This window comes from Acinonyx jubatus, chromosome D2 (genome assembly GCF_027475565.1).
Source record: "Acinonyx jubatus isolate Ajub_Pintada_27869175 chromosome D2, VMU_Ajub_asm_v1.0, whole genome shotgun sequence".
Taxonomy (NCBI): domain Eukaryota; kingdom Metazoa; phylum Chordata; class Mammalia; order Carnivora; family Felidae; genus Acinonyx; species Acinonyx jubatus.
In genome coordinates this window covers 5,995,033-6,007,470 of record NC_069393.1, presented here as the reverse complement: position 1 = coordinate 6,007,470, position 12,438 = coordinate 5,995,033, and the positions used below count along the sequence as shown (strand labels likewise).

Genomic DNA, 12,438 nt, shown 5'->3' with positions numbered 1-12,438 from the left:
TGTTTTGTATACCTGAAACTAATATAATGTTATATGTCAATTATATCTTAACAAAAAATGTAAGCAAAATAATACTATAGAAACATAAATATATTCCAAATAATAAATGAAAGAAGACATCACAAATTGTATTTATATCGATTTAAGCTACTTTAAATACATATACACATGGATTAATGACAAAAGAAATTTCCAAAAAATTCTTAGTTTTTGAGGGTAGGGTATGAAAATTCAAGATTATGAGTTGTTTTAAGTTTACTCAGAAGATATTTTAACATTCAATTAATATAAAATAGTAACACTAAATAATTAGATAAATGTAAAATGAAATAAAACCATAGATACCACAGGATATTGTTACCTGAACAAAACAATGGTATATAAGAATATAAGAAGCATCTACAAATTGTTTCTTGTTGTTACAAAGCACTATGGGGGGGTGGGGAGGAGCACTACAGAGAAGCCTACAAAGAAACAATCCAGAATAAATAAATATACACACCACACACACACACTTATAATTTACCTGCCACAGGAGGGACAACACCAGAAAAACGCACTGTTGCATGTTCTCCATTAACTTCAACTCGTCGACCAATGACATCTAAGGTCAACGTGTCATTCATGATAATATAGCCAGAATCCAAAATATGAGGAGATCTAGAAAGAAAATTACAAAATTGACAAGATCTTAATAAAGTCCTTAAAAATTTGTTTTTTCATGTATTGAGATATTCCTTTTCTTTAATGTTTATTTTTTGAGATAGACACACACACACACACACACACACACACACACACACACACACACACACGAGTGGGGGAGGGGCAGAGAGGGAGACACAGAATCTAAAGCAGGTTCCAGGCTCTGAGCTGTCGGCACGGAGCTCAACACATCACCCAAACTTGTGACCTGCGAGATCCTGACATAGGCCAAAGTCAGACGCTCAACCCACTGAGCCACCCAGGCACCCCTTCACTTTAGTGAGATATTCTTGAGGTCAACACTCCTGCAGTTTAGTCTTCATATTTTGGTGAAGAGAAGGACCTATAGGTTTATGTGGCATATTCTCATAGTTTCATTTTACTTTACTTTCTAACTATATTTTGATAACAATGTTTATTTTGAGAGAGAGAGAGAGAGAGAGAGAGAAGAGAGCGCACACATGAGCAAGGGAGGGGCAGAGAGAGGGAGAGAGAAAATCCCAAGCAGATTCCATGCCATCAGCACAGAGCCTGATGTGGGGCTTGAACCCACAAACTGTGAGATCATCATCATGATCATGAGCTGAAACAGAGTCAGACACTCAACCAACTGAGCCACCCAGGCACCCCAATAATATGTTTTTTAAATGTTGCTCAACTCCAGTTAGCTCACATCACATAACTTGTCTATTCTGTCATCTACCGAAGGGGGATAGGAAGCAAAGGAGAATAGAAGAGAGGGGGACAGGGGCGCCTGGGTGGCTCAGTCAGTTAAGTGTCAGACTTTTGATTTCGGCTCAGGTCGTGATCTCATAGTCGTGCGATATCAGCCCCGTGTAGAGCTGCGCACGGAGCCTGCTTGAGATTATCTTTCTCCCTCTCACTCTGCTCCGACGCCTCTCTAAAATAAAAAATAAATTAAATAAATTAAAAAAAAACAAAAAAGGAGGAGAGAAGTGATAGAGAACAGGACAAGAAAACAGGCAATATGGGCATTGTTATCTCTTGAGGATGGGAGAAAAACACAAATCCATAGATATAGGAAGCAACACATACAAGGAACAATAAATAAAAATTAAACTCTAGGGGCACCTGCCTGGCTCAGTTGGTGGAGCATGTAGCACTTGATCTTGGGGTCGTGAGTTCAAGCCCCACATTGGACACAGAGCTTACTAAAACAAAACAAACAAAGAACCATGAAACTCGGGGCGCCTGGGGGGCTCAGTCGGTTAAGAGCCCAACTTTGTCTCACGTCATGATCTCACGGTTTGTGGGTTCAAGTCCCACATCGGGCTCTGTGCTAACAGTTCAGAGCCTGGAGCCTGCTTCAGATTCTGTGTCTCCCTCTCTCTCTGTCCCTCCCCCTCACATTCTGTCTCTCACTCTCAAAAAATGAATAAACATTAAAAAAAAATTTTAAAAAACAAACCATTACACTCGAATAAAAAGACAGAACCATGAAACTAAAGAGAAGGCCCTAAAGGGAGACAGAGTGAAAAGTATCTCCTATCCAGGAATGGTAACTAGATCCACCTCCTACTTCACAGGAAAGCAGAAGACTGAGGAACATGTGAAGAGACACTGTCAGCCAAAATCCAGACAGTGGGGAACCCTACCGTCAAACAAGTTAGTTTCTTCAACAGAAGGAGAACACAAGAAGAAAAAGAAAGACACAGAGGGAGAACAAACAGATTTGAAAACACTGAAGACCACCAATTGCAACATATGGACTTCGTTTGGACCCTAATTTTTTAAAAAAGTGTAAGTAACTTTAAAGTAAAAAGTTGTGAGAATATTGAAAATTTGAACACTGACTAGATTTGATATTAAAGAAAAACTGTTTGGGGCACCTGGGTAGCTCAGTCGGTTAAGCGGCCGACTTCAGCTCAGGTCATGATCTCGCGGTCCGTGAGTTCGAGCCCTGCGTCAGGCTCTGGGCTGACGGCTCAGAGCCTGGAGCCTGCTTCTGATTCTGTGTCTCCCTCTCTCTCTGACCCTCCCCCGTTCATGCTCTGCCTCTGTCTCAAAAATAAATAAATGTTAAAAAAATAAAGAAAGAAAAATAAAGAAAAACTGTTTAAGACTCAATGAAATCCTTATCAAAATACCAATCGTAGTTTCCACAGAACTAGAACAATCCATGCTAAAATCTGTATGGAACCACAAAAGACCCCAAACAGCCAAACCAATCTTGAGAAAGAACAAAGCCGGAGGCATCACAATCCTGGATTTCAAGTTATAGACAAAGCTATAGTAATCAAAACAGTATGGTACTGGCACAAAATTTAGACAAATAAATAGAACAAAATGGAGAGCCCAGAAATAAACCCGCACCAGTATGGTCAATTAATTTATGACAAAAGAGGCAAGACTACCCAATGGAAAAAGACAGTCTCTTCAATAAACAGTGCTGGGAAAAATGGACAGCTACATGCAAGAGAACAAACCTGGATCACTTTCTGACACCATACACAACAGTAAACTTAAAATAGATTAAAGACCTAAATATGAATCCTAAAACCACAAACTCCTAGGAGAAAACATAGGCAATAATTTCTTGGACATCAGCCTTAGCAACATTTTTCTAGATACGTCTCCTGACGTGTGGGAAACAAATGCAAAAATAAACAACTGGCACTACACCAAGATAAAGAGCTTTTGTACAATGAAGGAAACAATCAACAAAACAAAAAGGCAACCTACTGAATAGGAGCAGATATTTGCAAATGATATATCGGATAAGGAATTAATATCCAAAATACATAAAGAATTTATACAATTCAACACTGAAACTACAAATAATCCAGTTAAAATGAGCGGAGGACCTGAAGAAATATTTTTTCTAAAGAAGACATGGCCAACAGACACATTGAAAGGATGCTCAACATCACTAATCACCCAGGAAATGCAAATCAAAATCACCATGAGATATAACCTCTATACCTGTTAGAATGGTTAGTGCCAAAAAGACCAGAAATAACAGGTGTTGGTGAGGATGTGGAGGGAAAAAAACAAAAAACAAAAAACAAAACCCAAAACCCTTGTGCCCTGTTGGTGGGAATGTAAATTGGTGCAACCCCTGTGGAAAACAGTATGGAGGGTCCTCAAAAAATTAAAAATAGAAATACCATATGACGCAGCAATTCCACTACTGGGTATTTACCTAAAGAAAATAAAAACACTGTATCAGTTTGAAAAGATGTATGCGTCCTGTGTTTATTGCAGTTATTACTTCCAATAGCCAAGATGTAGAAGCAACTCAAGTGTCCACTGATAGACAAATGGATAAGGAAGAGTGGTGTGTGTGTGTGTGTGTGTGTGTGTGTGTGTGTGTGTGTGTCAGACGAATATTATGCAGCCATAAAAAAGGATGAGTTTGAGCCATTTGCAACAACACAGATGGACCTAGAGGGTCTTATGCTAAGTGAAATAATTCAGACTGAGAAAGACCAATATCATATGATTTCATTCATATGTGGAATCTAAAAGCAACAACAAATAAATAAACAAAAAAAAGCAGAATCAACCTTAAATACAGAGCTGATATTTGCCAGAGGTGAATGGGGTGGGGGTGAATTGGCAAAACAGGAGATACAGGCTTCCAGTTATGGAATGAGTAAGTCACAGGGAGAAAAGTCACAGCATAGGGAATACGGTCGATGATACTGTAACAACGTTCTATGGTGACAGATGGTAGCTTCACTTGTGGTGAGCAAAGCATAAGGTATAGAGAAACTGAATCACAATGTTGTATACCTGAAGCTAATGTACCACTGTGTATCAACTATACTCAAATAATTTCCAACATAAAAATTCAAATGTAGGGGCGCCTGGGTGGTGCAGTCGGTTAAGCGTCCGACTTCAGCCAGGTCACGATCTCGCAGTCCGGGAGTTCGAGCCCCGTGTCGGGCTCTGGGCTGATGGCTCAGAGCCTGGAGCCTGTTTCCGTTTCTGTGTCTCCCTCTCTCTCTGCCCCTTCCCCGTTCATGCTCTGTCTCTCTCTGTCCCAAAAATAAAAATAAACGTTGAAAAAAAAAATTAAAAAAAAAAATTCAAATGTAAAAAAATTTAAATGTTTAAATTTAACTATAATTATCCTAAAAAATAGTTTTCACTAGTTTTAAATGCCTTTTCAATTTTCATTAACATGTAAATAGAATTTTTTACAAGTGAAATAGATATGTAATTTCTATTCTACTTCTTTTATTAACAGGTGAACATTTTTCTATACAGCCACAGAATTATCATATTAAGCTCTTTAATGTTGACCCGTAGATCCACAATTTACTTAATCATTTCTATCCCCCCCCCCAAAAAAAACCAGCTAAAAACATGGTTTTGTTTTTAAATTATTCTTGTCCCCTGAAGTATTTCCCTGGGAAAAATTCTTGAGACAATTATTCAAAGTAAGTAAACATGTTTAAGATTCGAGAAAGCCATGGCCAAACTGTCCATCCAAAAACAAAGTTAAATACTAACACTGACACTAAAAGAAAATCTACTTGTTTACTTGTTTCTATAAAGTCTTATGAATTCCCATGAAGAACTTTCAAGTCAGGTCTTCTCTATTCTATACTTGTACAACTAATTTTTTTAAACTAATCTCTACACCCAACATGGGGCTAAAACTCACGACCCCAAGATCAGGAGTTGTGCGCTCTACTGACAGAGGCAGGTGCCCCTTGTACAACTAATCATTGAAGCAGGACTTAACACATCATTATTCATGTAAATGCAGAACTTTACATTTATATATACTGAACATTGAACACTCCAACATTAATTATCTCTCCCAGCTCTGTCCTGTGCAATTTTTGTAAGATCGAAACAAAATGTGTATGTGTGTGTGTGTGTGTCTGTGTCTGTGTGTATTAGATATATGACTTTGACCAAAGACAGAACCCATACAAATTGTGTGTAAAACTTTTCAGTTATAAGCCCTCCTATTATCCAGTTCACATGCAAGAACATCATGAACTTTGTGAAATGCTCCCCTGAAATCAAAATAAACTGTCAGTCCCAGAATATACTGTCAATCAGAGGAATGGGGTAACTTAAACACCTCTGAGTTGTATGAATATTTTTGGAAGGAACAGTTGTTCCTTTGTGATTTGTTCTATTGACAATAATGAGTACGAGAAGGAAGATAATGATGATCAACAGAGAAAGTAAATACTGCACTGTTCTCTGCAAATTTCCCTGGCTTGTCAGGGAATTGCAATCCAAACAAACAAACAAAGGCAAATTTAGCAAGACTCGCTCAACTCTTCCTACTTCCTTAGGATTACTGCTTTTCTAAATGTTCACAAAAATCTTTCCTAGAGGTTCTATTTCCCCTTGTTCATTACTCTTTAAAGATTACGGACAGGAATTTTTGCAATCGTATTTCCCAGTTCTTTCATAAATTACTACATGTAATTTCTCTTGGAATGCAGACTAATTCAAAATGGCCAAACACTATACCACCTCCTTTTATCTTCAACATGCTTTTAAACAGGCTTTTTTTTTTTTTTAAAGACAGGAATCATTTTCCATAGACACGACGAAAGATAAAAAATTGAGTCAATCTGTGATTTTTCTGTCATCTCTATGCTACATTAAATATATTTTCAAAAGATGAAACAAAGGTGGCAAAATGTTAACAATCGCTAAATAAAGGCAACGAGTATCTGGGTGTTTCCTAGGTTTCAAAATATTCAAGATTTAAACTAAAAGCCGTATATTACTACACCCAAGGCATTTGTACTACTTTTTAGTCTAGATCAATCCTAGAAGCTTCTTTTCTTATCTTCCCATTTTTTCACAAATTGATTTGGAGGCTCAACCTTACCAGTATTTTTCTGAAGAGGTCCATTCAAGTGTCTCAAAGTCATTGTTATGCTGTTTCTTCTTCATTTCAGGGATGCTCCTTATATTTTTCCAGATACATCTTTCTCACTTAATTTTTTTTCTTTAAAAAATTTTTAATGTTTATTTTTGAAAGAGAGAGAGAGAGAGACAGAGAGAGAGAGAGAGAGACAGAGCATGAGTGGGAGGGGGCAGAGAGAGAGAGGGAAACACAGAATCAGAAGCAGGCCCCAGGCCTCGAGCTGTCAGCACAGAGTCCAACACAGGGCTCGAACTTGGGAATGGCAAGATTGTGACCTAGGCCAAAGTCGGACGCTTAACGAACTAAGTCACCCAGGTGCCCCTTTTCTTTTATTTTTTAAAGTTTACCTAACCATTTTGAAGAGAGAGAGAGAGAGAGAGAGAGAGAGAGAGAGAGAGAGAGAGAGACGGAGGGAGGGAGGGGCAAGAGAGAAAGGGAGAGAATCCCAAGCAGGCTCCACAGAGCCCCAGGTGGGGCTCCACACTCACAAACCATGAAATCATGAGCCGAGCCCAAGTTGGATGCTTACCCAACTAAGCCACCCAGGTGCCCTTCTCACTTAATTTTTTGAATAGATGATACTGAAAAGAATAAAAGGGAATACACTAAAAGTTTCCCTTCCATTCCTGCTAGTCATTAGCTCATTCCACTGGCAACAGTTTTATTAGTATCTTATAGTATCTTCCACACACATTTTGTGCTTATACAAGCTGATATGCTTTTTTCTTTCTTTACACAAATGATACCATGCTCTATATGGGGTTCTATTCCTTACATTTTCATTTAATAATATAACCTGGAAATTTACCCACAGCCATGTCAGAAGCTTTTACATTTTTTATGGCTACACAGTATTTGTATAGATATACCATAATTTATATAACCAGTCTTCACAAACTGATGGACTTAGGTTACTTCCAAGTCTTTGCTATTATAAATAATACTGCAAAGATTAAACCTTCTCAATTATTTTTTATACCTGTGCAAAAATAACTGTAGTAAACAATCTCAAACTGGGTATTGCTGAATCAAAGGGGAAGAGCATTTTTAATGTTGAGAGCTAATAACAAATGTCCCTTTTTAGGAACTGCACCAATTCACAATCCTACCAGCACTGTAGGCAAGTCCCAGTATCATCACAACGTTGCCCTTCGCAGAATACTATTAAATTTTTGGTTACTTGTCAGTCTGATAAGTGAAATATACATTTTATTTACATTTCCTTTTATGAGGGAAGCTGAGCATCTACTCATTTTGATTCCCTTTTCTATGAATTACTTGTTCACATCCTTTACCCACTTTACTTATCTTTTTCTTAAGCTGTTTTTAAACATCTAAGCTGTTTTCTGGATGTTCTTCACAATGAGATGACTACATAATTCCTCAAATAAAATACTTTGAAAAGAATTGCAAGGAAAGGGGCGCCTCGGTGGCTCAGTCGGTTAGGCGGCTGACTTCGGCTCAGGTCATGAGCTCATGGTTCATGAGTTCGAGACTCGCGTCAGGCTCTGTGCTGACAGCTCAGAGCCTGGAGCCTGCTTCAGAATCTGACTCCCCCTCTCTCTCCGTCCCCTCCCCAGCTCATGCTCTGTCTCTCAACTAATAAAGAAACATTAAAAAAAAATTTTTTTAAAGAATTGCAAGGAAGGACACAAGCAGATAATTGTACAACCATGTTCACGGCGCTATTATTCACAAATAGCCAAAAGATGGAACTAACCCAAATATCCGTTGATGGATGAATGGATCAGCACAATGTGGTATACACATATAGTCAAATATTATTCAGCCTTAAAAAGAAAGGAAATTCTGTCACATGCTATAACACGAAGGAACCCTGGGAACATCATGCTAAGTGAAATAAGCCAGTAACAAAAGGACAAATACTGTATGATTCCATTTAAATGAAATACCTAGAGTAGCCAAATTCATAGAGAAAGTGGAATTGTGGTTGCCAATGGCTGTGGAAAGGGGGAAATAGTGTTAATGGCTACAGTGTTACAGTTTTGCAAGATGAAAAGAGTTCTGGAGACATAGGAGTTAAGATTGCACAACAGTGTGAATGTACTTAACACTACTCAATTGCACACCTAAAATTGTTAAGAGGGTCTGGGGCATCTGGCTCACTCAGTCTGTGGAGCATGAGACTCGTGGTCTCAAGGTTGTGAGTTTGAGCCCCATGCTGGGTGTAGATTACTTAAAAAAAAAAAATCCTCAAGGGATGCCTGGGTAGTTCAGTCAGTTAAGTGTCTGACTCTTGATTTCAGCTCAGGTCATGATCTAGAAGTTCTTGAGTTTGAGCTCCGCGTCGGGCTCCTTGGTGGCAGTGTGGAGCCTGATTGGAAGTTTCTCTCTCCCTCTCTCTGCCCCTCCCTGCACACTCTCTCTCTCTCAAAATAAATAAATAAACTTTAAAAAACTGTTTTAGGGGAGCCTGGGTGGCTCAGTCGGTTGAGCGTCCGACTTCGGCTCAGGTCATGATCTCGCGGTCCCTGCGTTCAAGCCCCGCGTCGGGCTCTGTGCTGACCGTTCAGAGCCTGGAGCCTGTTTCAGATTCTGTGTCTCCCTTTCTCTCTGCCCCTCCCCCGTTCATGCTCTGTCTCTGTCTCAAAAATAAATAAACATTAAAAAAAAAATTAAAAAAAAAACTTTTAAATATTTTTTAAAACTTGTCACGGCGCCTGGGTGGTTCAATCGGTTAAGCCTCTGACTTTGGCTCAGGTCATGATCTCATAGTACATGGGTTCGAGCCCTGCATCAGGCTCTGTGCTGACAGCTCAGAGCCTGGAGCCTGCTTTGGATTCTGTGTTTCCCTTTCTCTGCCCCTCCCCCGCTCATACTCTGTCTCTCTCTCTCTCTCTCTCTCTCTCTCAAAATAAAGACTAAAAAAAGGTGAACATAAGGGCAGGGAAGCAAAAATAATATAAAAACAGGGAGGGGGACAAAACATAAGAGACTCTTAAATATGGAGAACAGAGGGTTACTGGAGGGGTTGTGGGAGCGGGGGATGGGCTAAATGGGTAAAGGGCATTAAAGAATCCACCCCTGAGGGGCGCCTGGGTGGCTCAGTCGGTTAAGCATCCGACTTCGGCTCAGGGCATGATCTCACAGTCCGTGAGTTCGAGCCCTGTGTCGGGCTCTGTGCTGACCGCTCAGAGCCTGGAGCCTGTTTCAGATTCTGTGTCTCCCTCTCTCTCTGCCCCTCCCCTGTTCATGCTCTGTCTCTCTCGGTCTCAAAAGTAAATAAACGTTAAAAAAATTAAAAAAAATAAAATAAAAAAAAAGAAAGAAAAAAAAAAGAATCCACCCCTGAAATCACTGTTACACTATATATGCTAACCAACTTGAACGTAAATTTAAAAAATAAACAAATAAAAAAGAATTTAAATTTTTTTAAATAAATAAAAATAAATTTAAAAATTTTTTAGTATTTTTAAAAAATTGTCAGGGTGCCTGATGGTTCAGTCTTAAGGTTAAGCATCTGACTCTTGATTTCAGCTGGGGTCATGATCTCACCATTCCCGATATGGAGCCCCACATCAGGATCTGTGCTTACAGTGCAGGGCCTGCTTGCGAGTGTCCCCCCTGCCCCCACTCTGTCCCTCCCCTGCTATCGCTCTCTCTCAAAATAAACTTAAAAAAAAAAAAAACTATTAAGATGGTCAATGTTATCTGTATTTCAGCACAATTAAAAAAATAACATGAGGGGCACCTGGCTGGCTGAGCCCAATATTTCAAGTTTTAGAGAGCTCTGATTTGCTTCCACTTTAATTGGGACACTGAATCATTAAAATATGGTATTTCATGGGAATAGCCATATGCTTACCTCTTTGAAACTACACTACATATAATGCATCCTTCACCTGACCTCTTCATTAAGACAATTGTTTGGAGACTATAGATGCTGGCAAGGATGTGGAGAAACGGGAACCCTCTTGTACTCTTGGTGGAAATGCAAACTGGTGCAGCTGCTCTGGAAAACAGTGTGGAGGTTCCTCAAAAAATTAAGAATAGACCTACCCTATTACCCAGCAATAGTACTGCTAGGAATTTATCCAAGGGATACAGGAGTGCTGATGCATAGGGGCACTTGTACCCCAATGTTTATAGCAGCACTTTCAACAATAGCCAAATTATGGAAAGAGACTAAATGTCCATCGACTGATGAATGGATAAAGAAATTGTAGTTTATATACACAATGGAATACTACTTGGCAATGAGAAAGAATGAAATCTGGCCTTTGGTAGCAACGTGGATGGAACTGGAGAGTGTTACGCTAAGTGAAATAAGTCATACAGAGAAAGACAGATACCATATGTTTTCACTCTTATGTGGATCCAGAGAAACTTAACAGAAGACCATGGGGGAGGGGAAGGGGAAAAAAAAGGTTAGAGAGGAAGGGAGCCAAACCATAAGAGACTCTTAAAAACTGAGAATAAACTGAGGATTGATGGGGGGGTGGGAGAGGGGAAAGTGGGTGATGGGCATTGAGGAGGGCACCTGTTGGGATGAGCACTGGGTGTTGCATGGAAACCAATTTGACAATAAATTTCATATTTAAAAAAAAAAAGACAATTGTTTGCAAGCATGTGTATAGAAGCTAACGGAAATAGCTGTATGCTTAACTCATTAAAAATACATTGTTTTTAAAAAAATGAAAAAAAAAGAATATGGTATTTCTTCTCCACTCTTCAAATTATACCTTCCTAATGCCCTAGGAAGCAGTTTGATTATATTCAACATTTTTTTCATTGAGAAGATTCAAAAATAGCTTCTTTTCCCACAATCTTTGAGGCTCTTTCACTTCACTTATTTCTTCCTCCTTGTTGATGAGAATTCAAAACAAAGGAATCTTTCCTCTCATTTTGTTTCTGCCAAGGAACGTAACAATGGACCCTCCCCACTCCACACACAAATCAGGTCTTTTCCAGAGAAAAGAAGCCTCTAGCAGAATTTAAGACAGCTGAAATCTTTCATCATTTATCTGATTTTTGTGCCTCTTTTATAATCTGTATTAGGAGGATAACCTTATTCTCTTTACCAAATGATATACAGCATAATCTATAGATCTCTTCTATTCCTCAGTCCTAGCATTGTCCCTTGTGCTTTCTACCCTAATGTCACTACTCTTCGCACCAAACAAGTATGTATATCTTCCTGATATATACTCTTCAGCTCTCAAATCTTACATTGGATTGTTTTCAACAAAGACATGTATTTCCATTCCAATAATGAGCCCATCCTAGCAAATTTCAGTGATATTCACGGTATTGCAGGTATCCTCCCGGAACGGAAACTTGAGACCACACGTTCAGGTACTATGCTTTTGCTACAATTTCTCCCTAAAATCTTTTGGCTGTCTCCTCCATTACTTTGGTTATATATAACACTCTTTCTTCTCAACAGCATCCAATTTCCATAGTGTCAGGAGCAATTTTTCCCTCTTTATAGAATGTTAGTATCCATTCCTCTCAATCACATTTTCTTAATTCCTACTGGGAACTATTTTTCTCAATTCCTCTGAGAGGCAGACTACTTTAGAATGAGGCTGATCATTACCTGGGAAGAGAAGAAAAGAAATGGCCTAGCATCTGAGTTATTATCTATGCTTATTAGGAATAAAAGATGAGAGGGAATATATCTTCAGTGGTTAAGTCATGACCACCAGAAACTCAGACTAAAGGTAGGTCAAGGTTAGTACCTGGCCTTGATGGTATTCAAGAAAACATACATGACTATCCCAAAAAGTGGAGACTGCACCATAATGGGACGGTGCAGGTGGATATTCCTCAGAAACCCAAAGGCTGCATCTAGGAAGCTTGGCCAAAGAAATATAGTATAGGTCATGTAACTGGGATCAGGG

General features: G+C 39.0%; 1 protein-coding gene across 4 annotated transcripts in view; it reads right to left on the bottom strand.

Annotated features, from left to right (window-relative positions):
* TBCE (tubulin folding cofactor E) overlaps positions 1–12,438 on the bottom strand; it is a 91,722-nt gene that overhangs the window by 69,055 nt on the left and 10,229 nt on the right. For 2 of the 4 annotated variants that reach the window (XM_015080711.3, XM_015080713.3), the window contains one exon: positions 527–660. In XM_015080711.3, coding sequence (XP_014936197.1) covers positions 527–626 — 100 coding nt within the window. In that variant the 5' untranslated portion in view covers positions 627–660. Of the gene's footprint in view, positions 1–526; positions 661–6,535; positions 6,656–8,294; positions 8,315–12,438 lie in introns of those variants that run through there. The other 2 variants (XM_053207601.1, XM_027046967.2) reach the window with 2 other exon arrangements.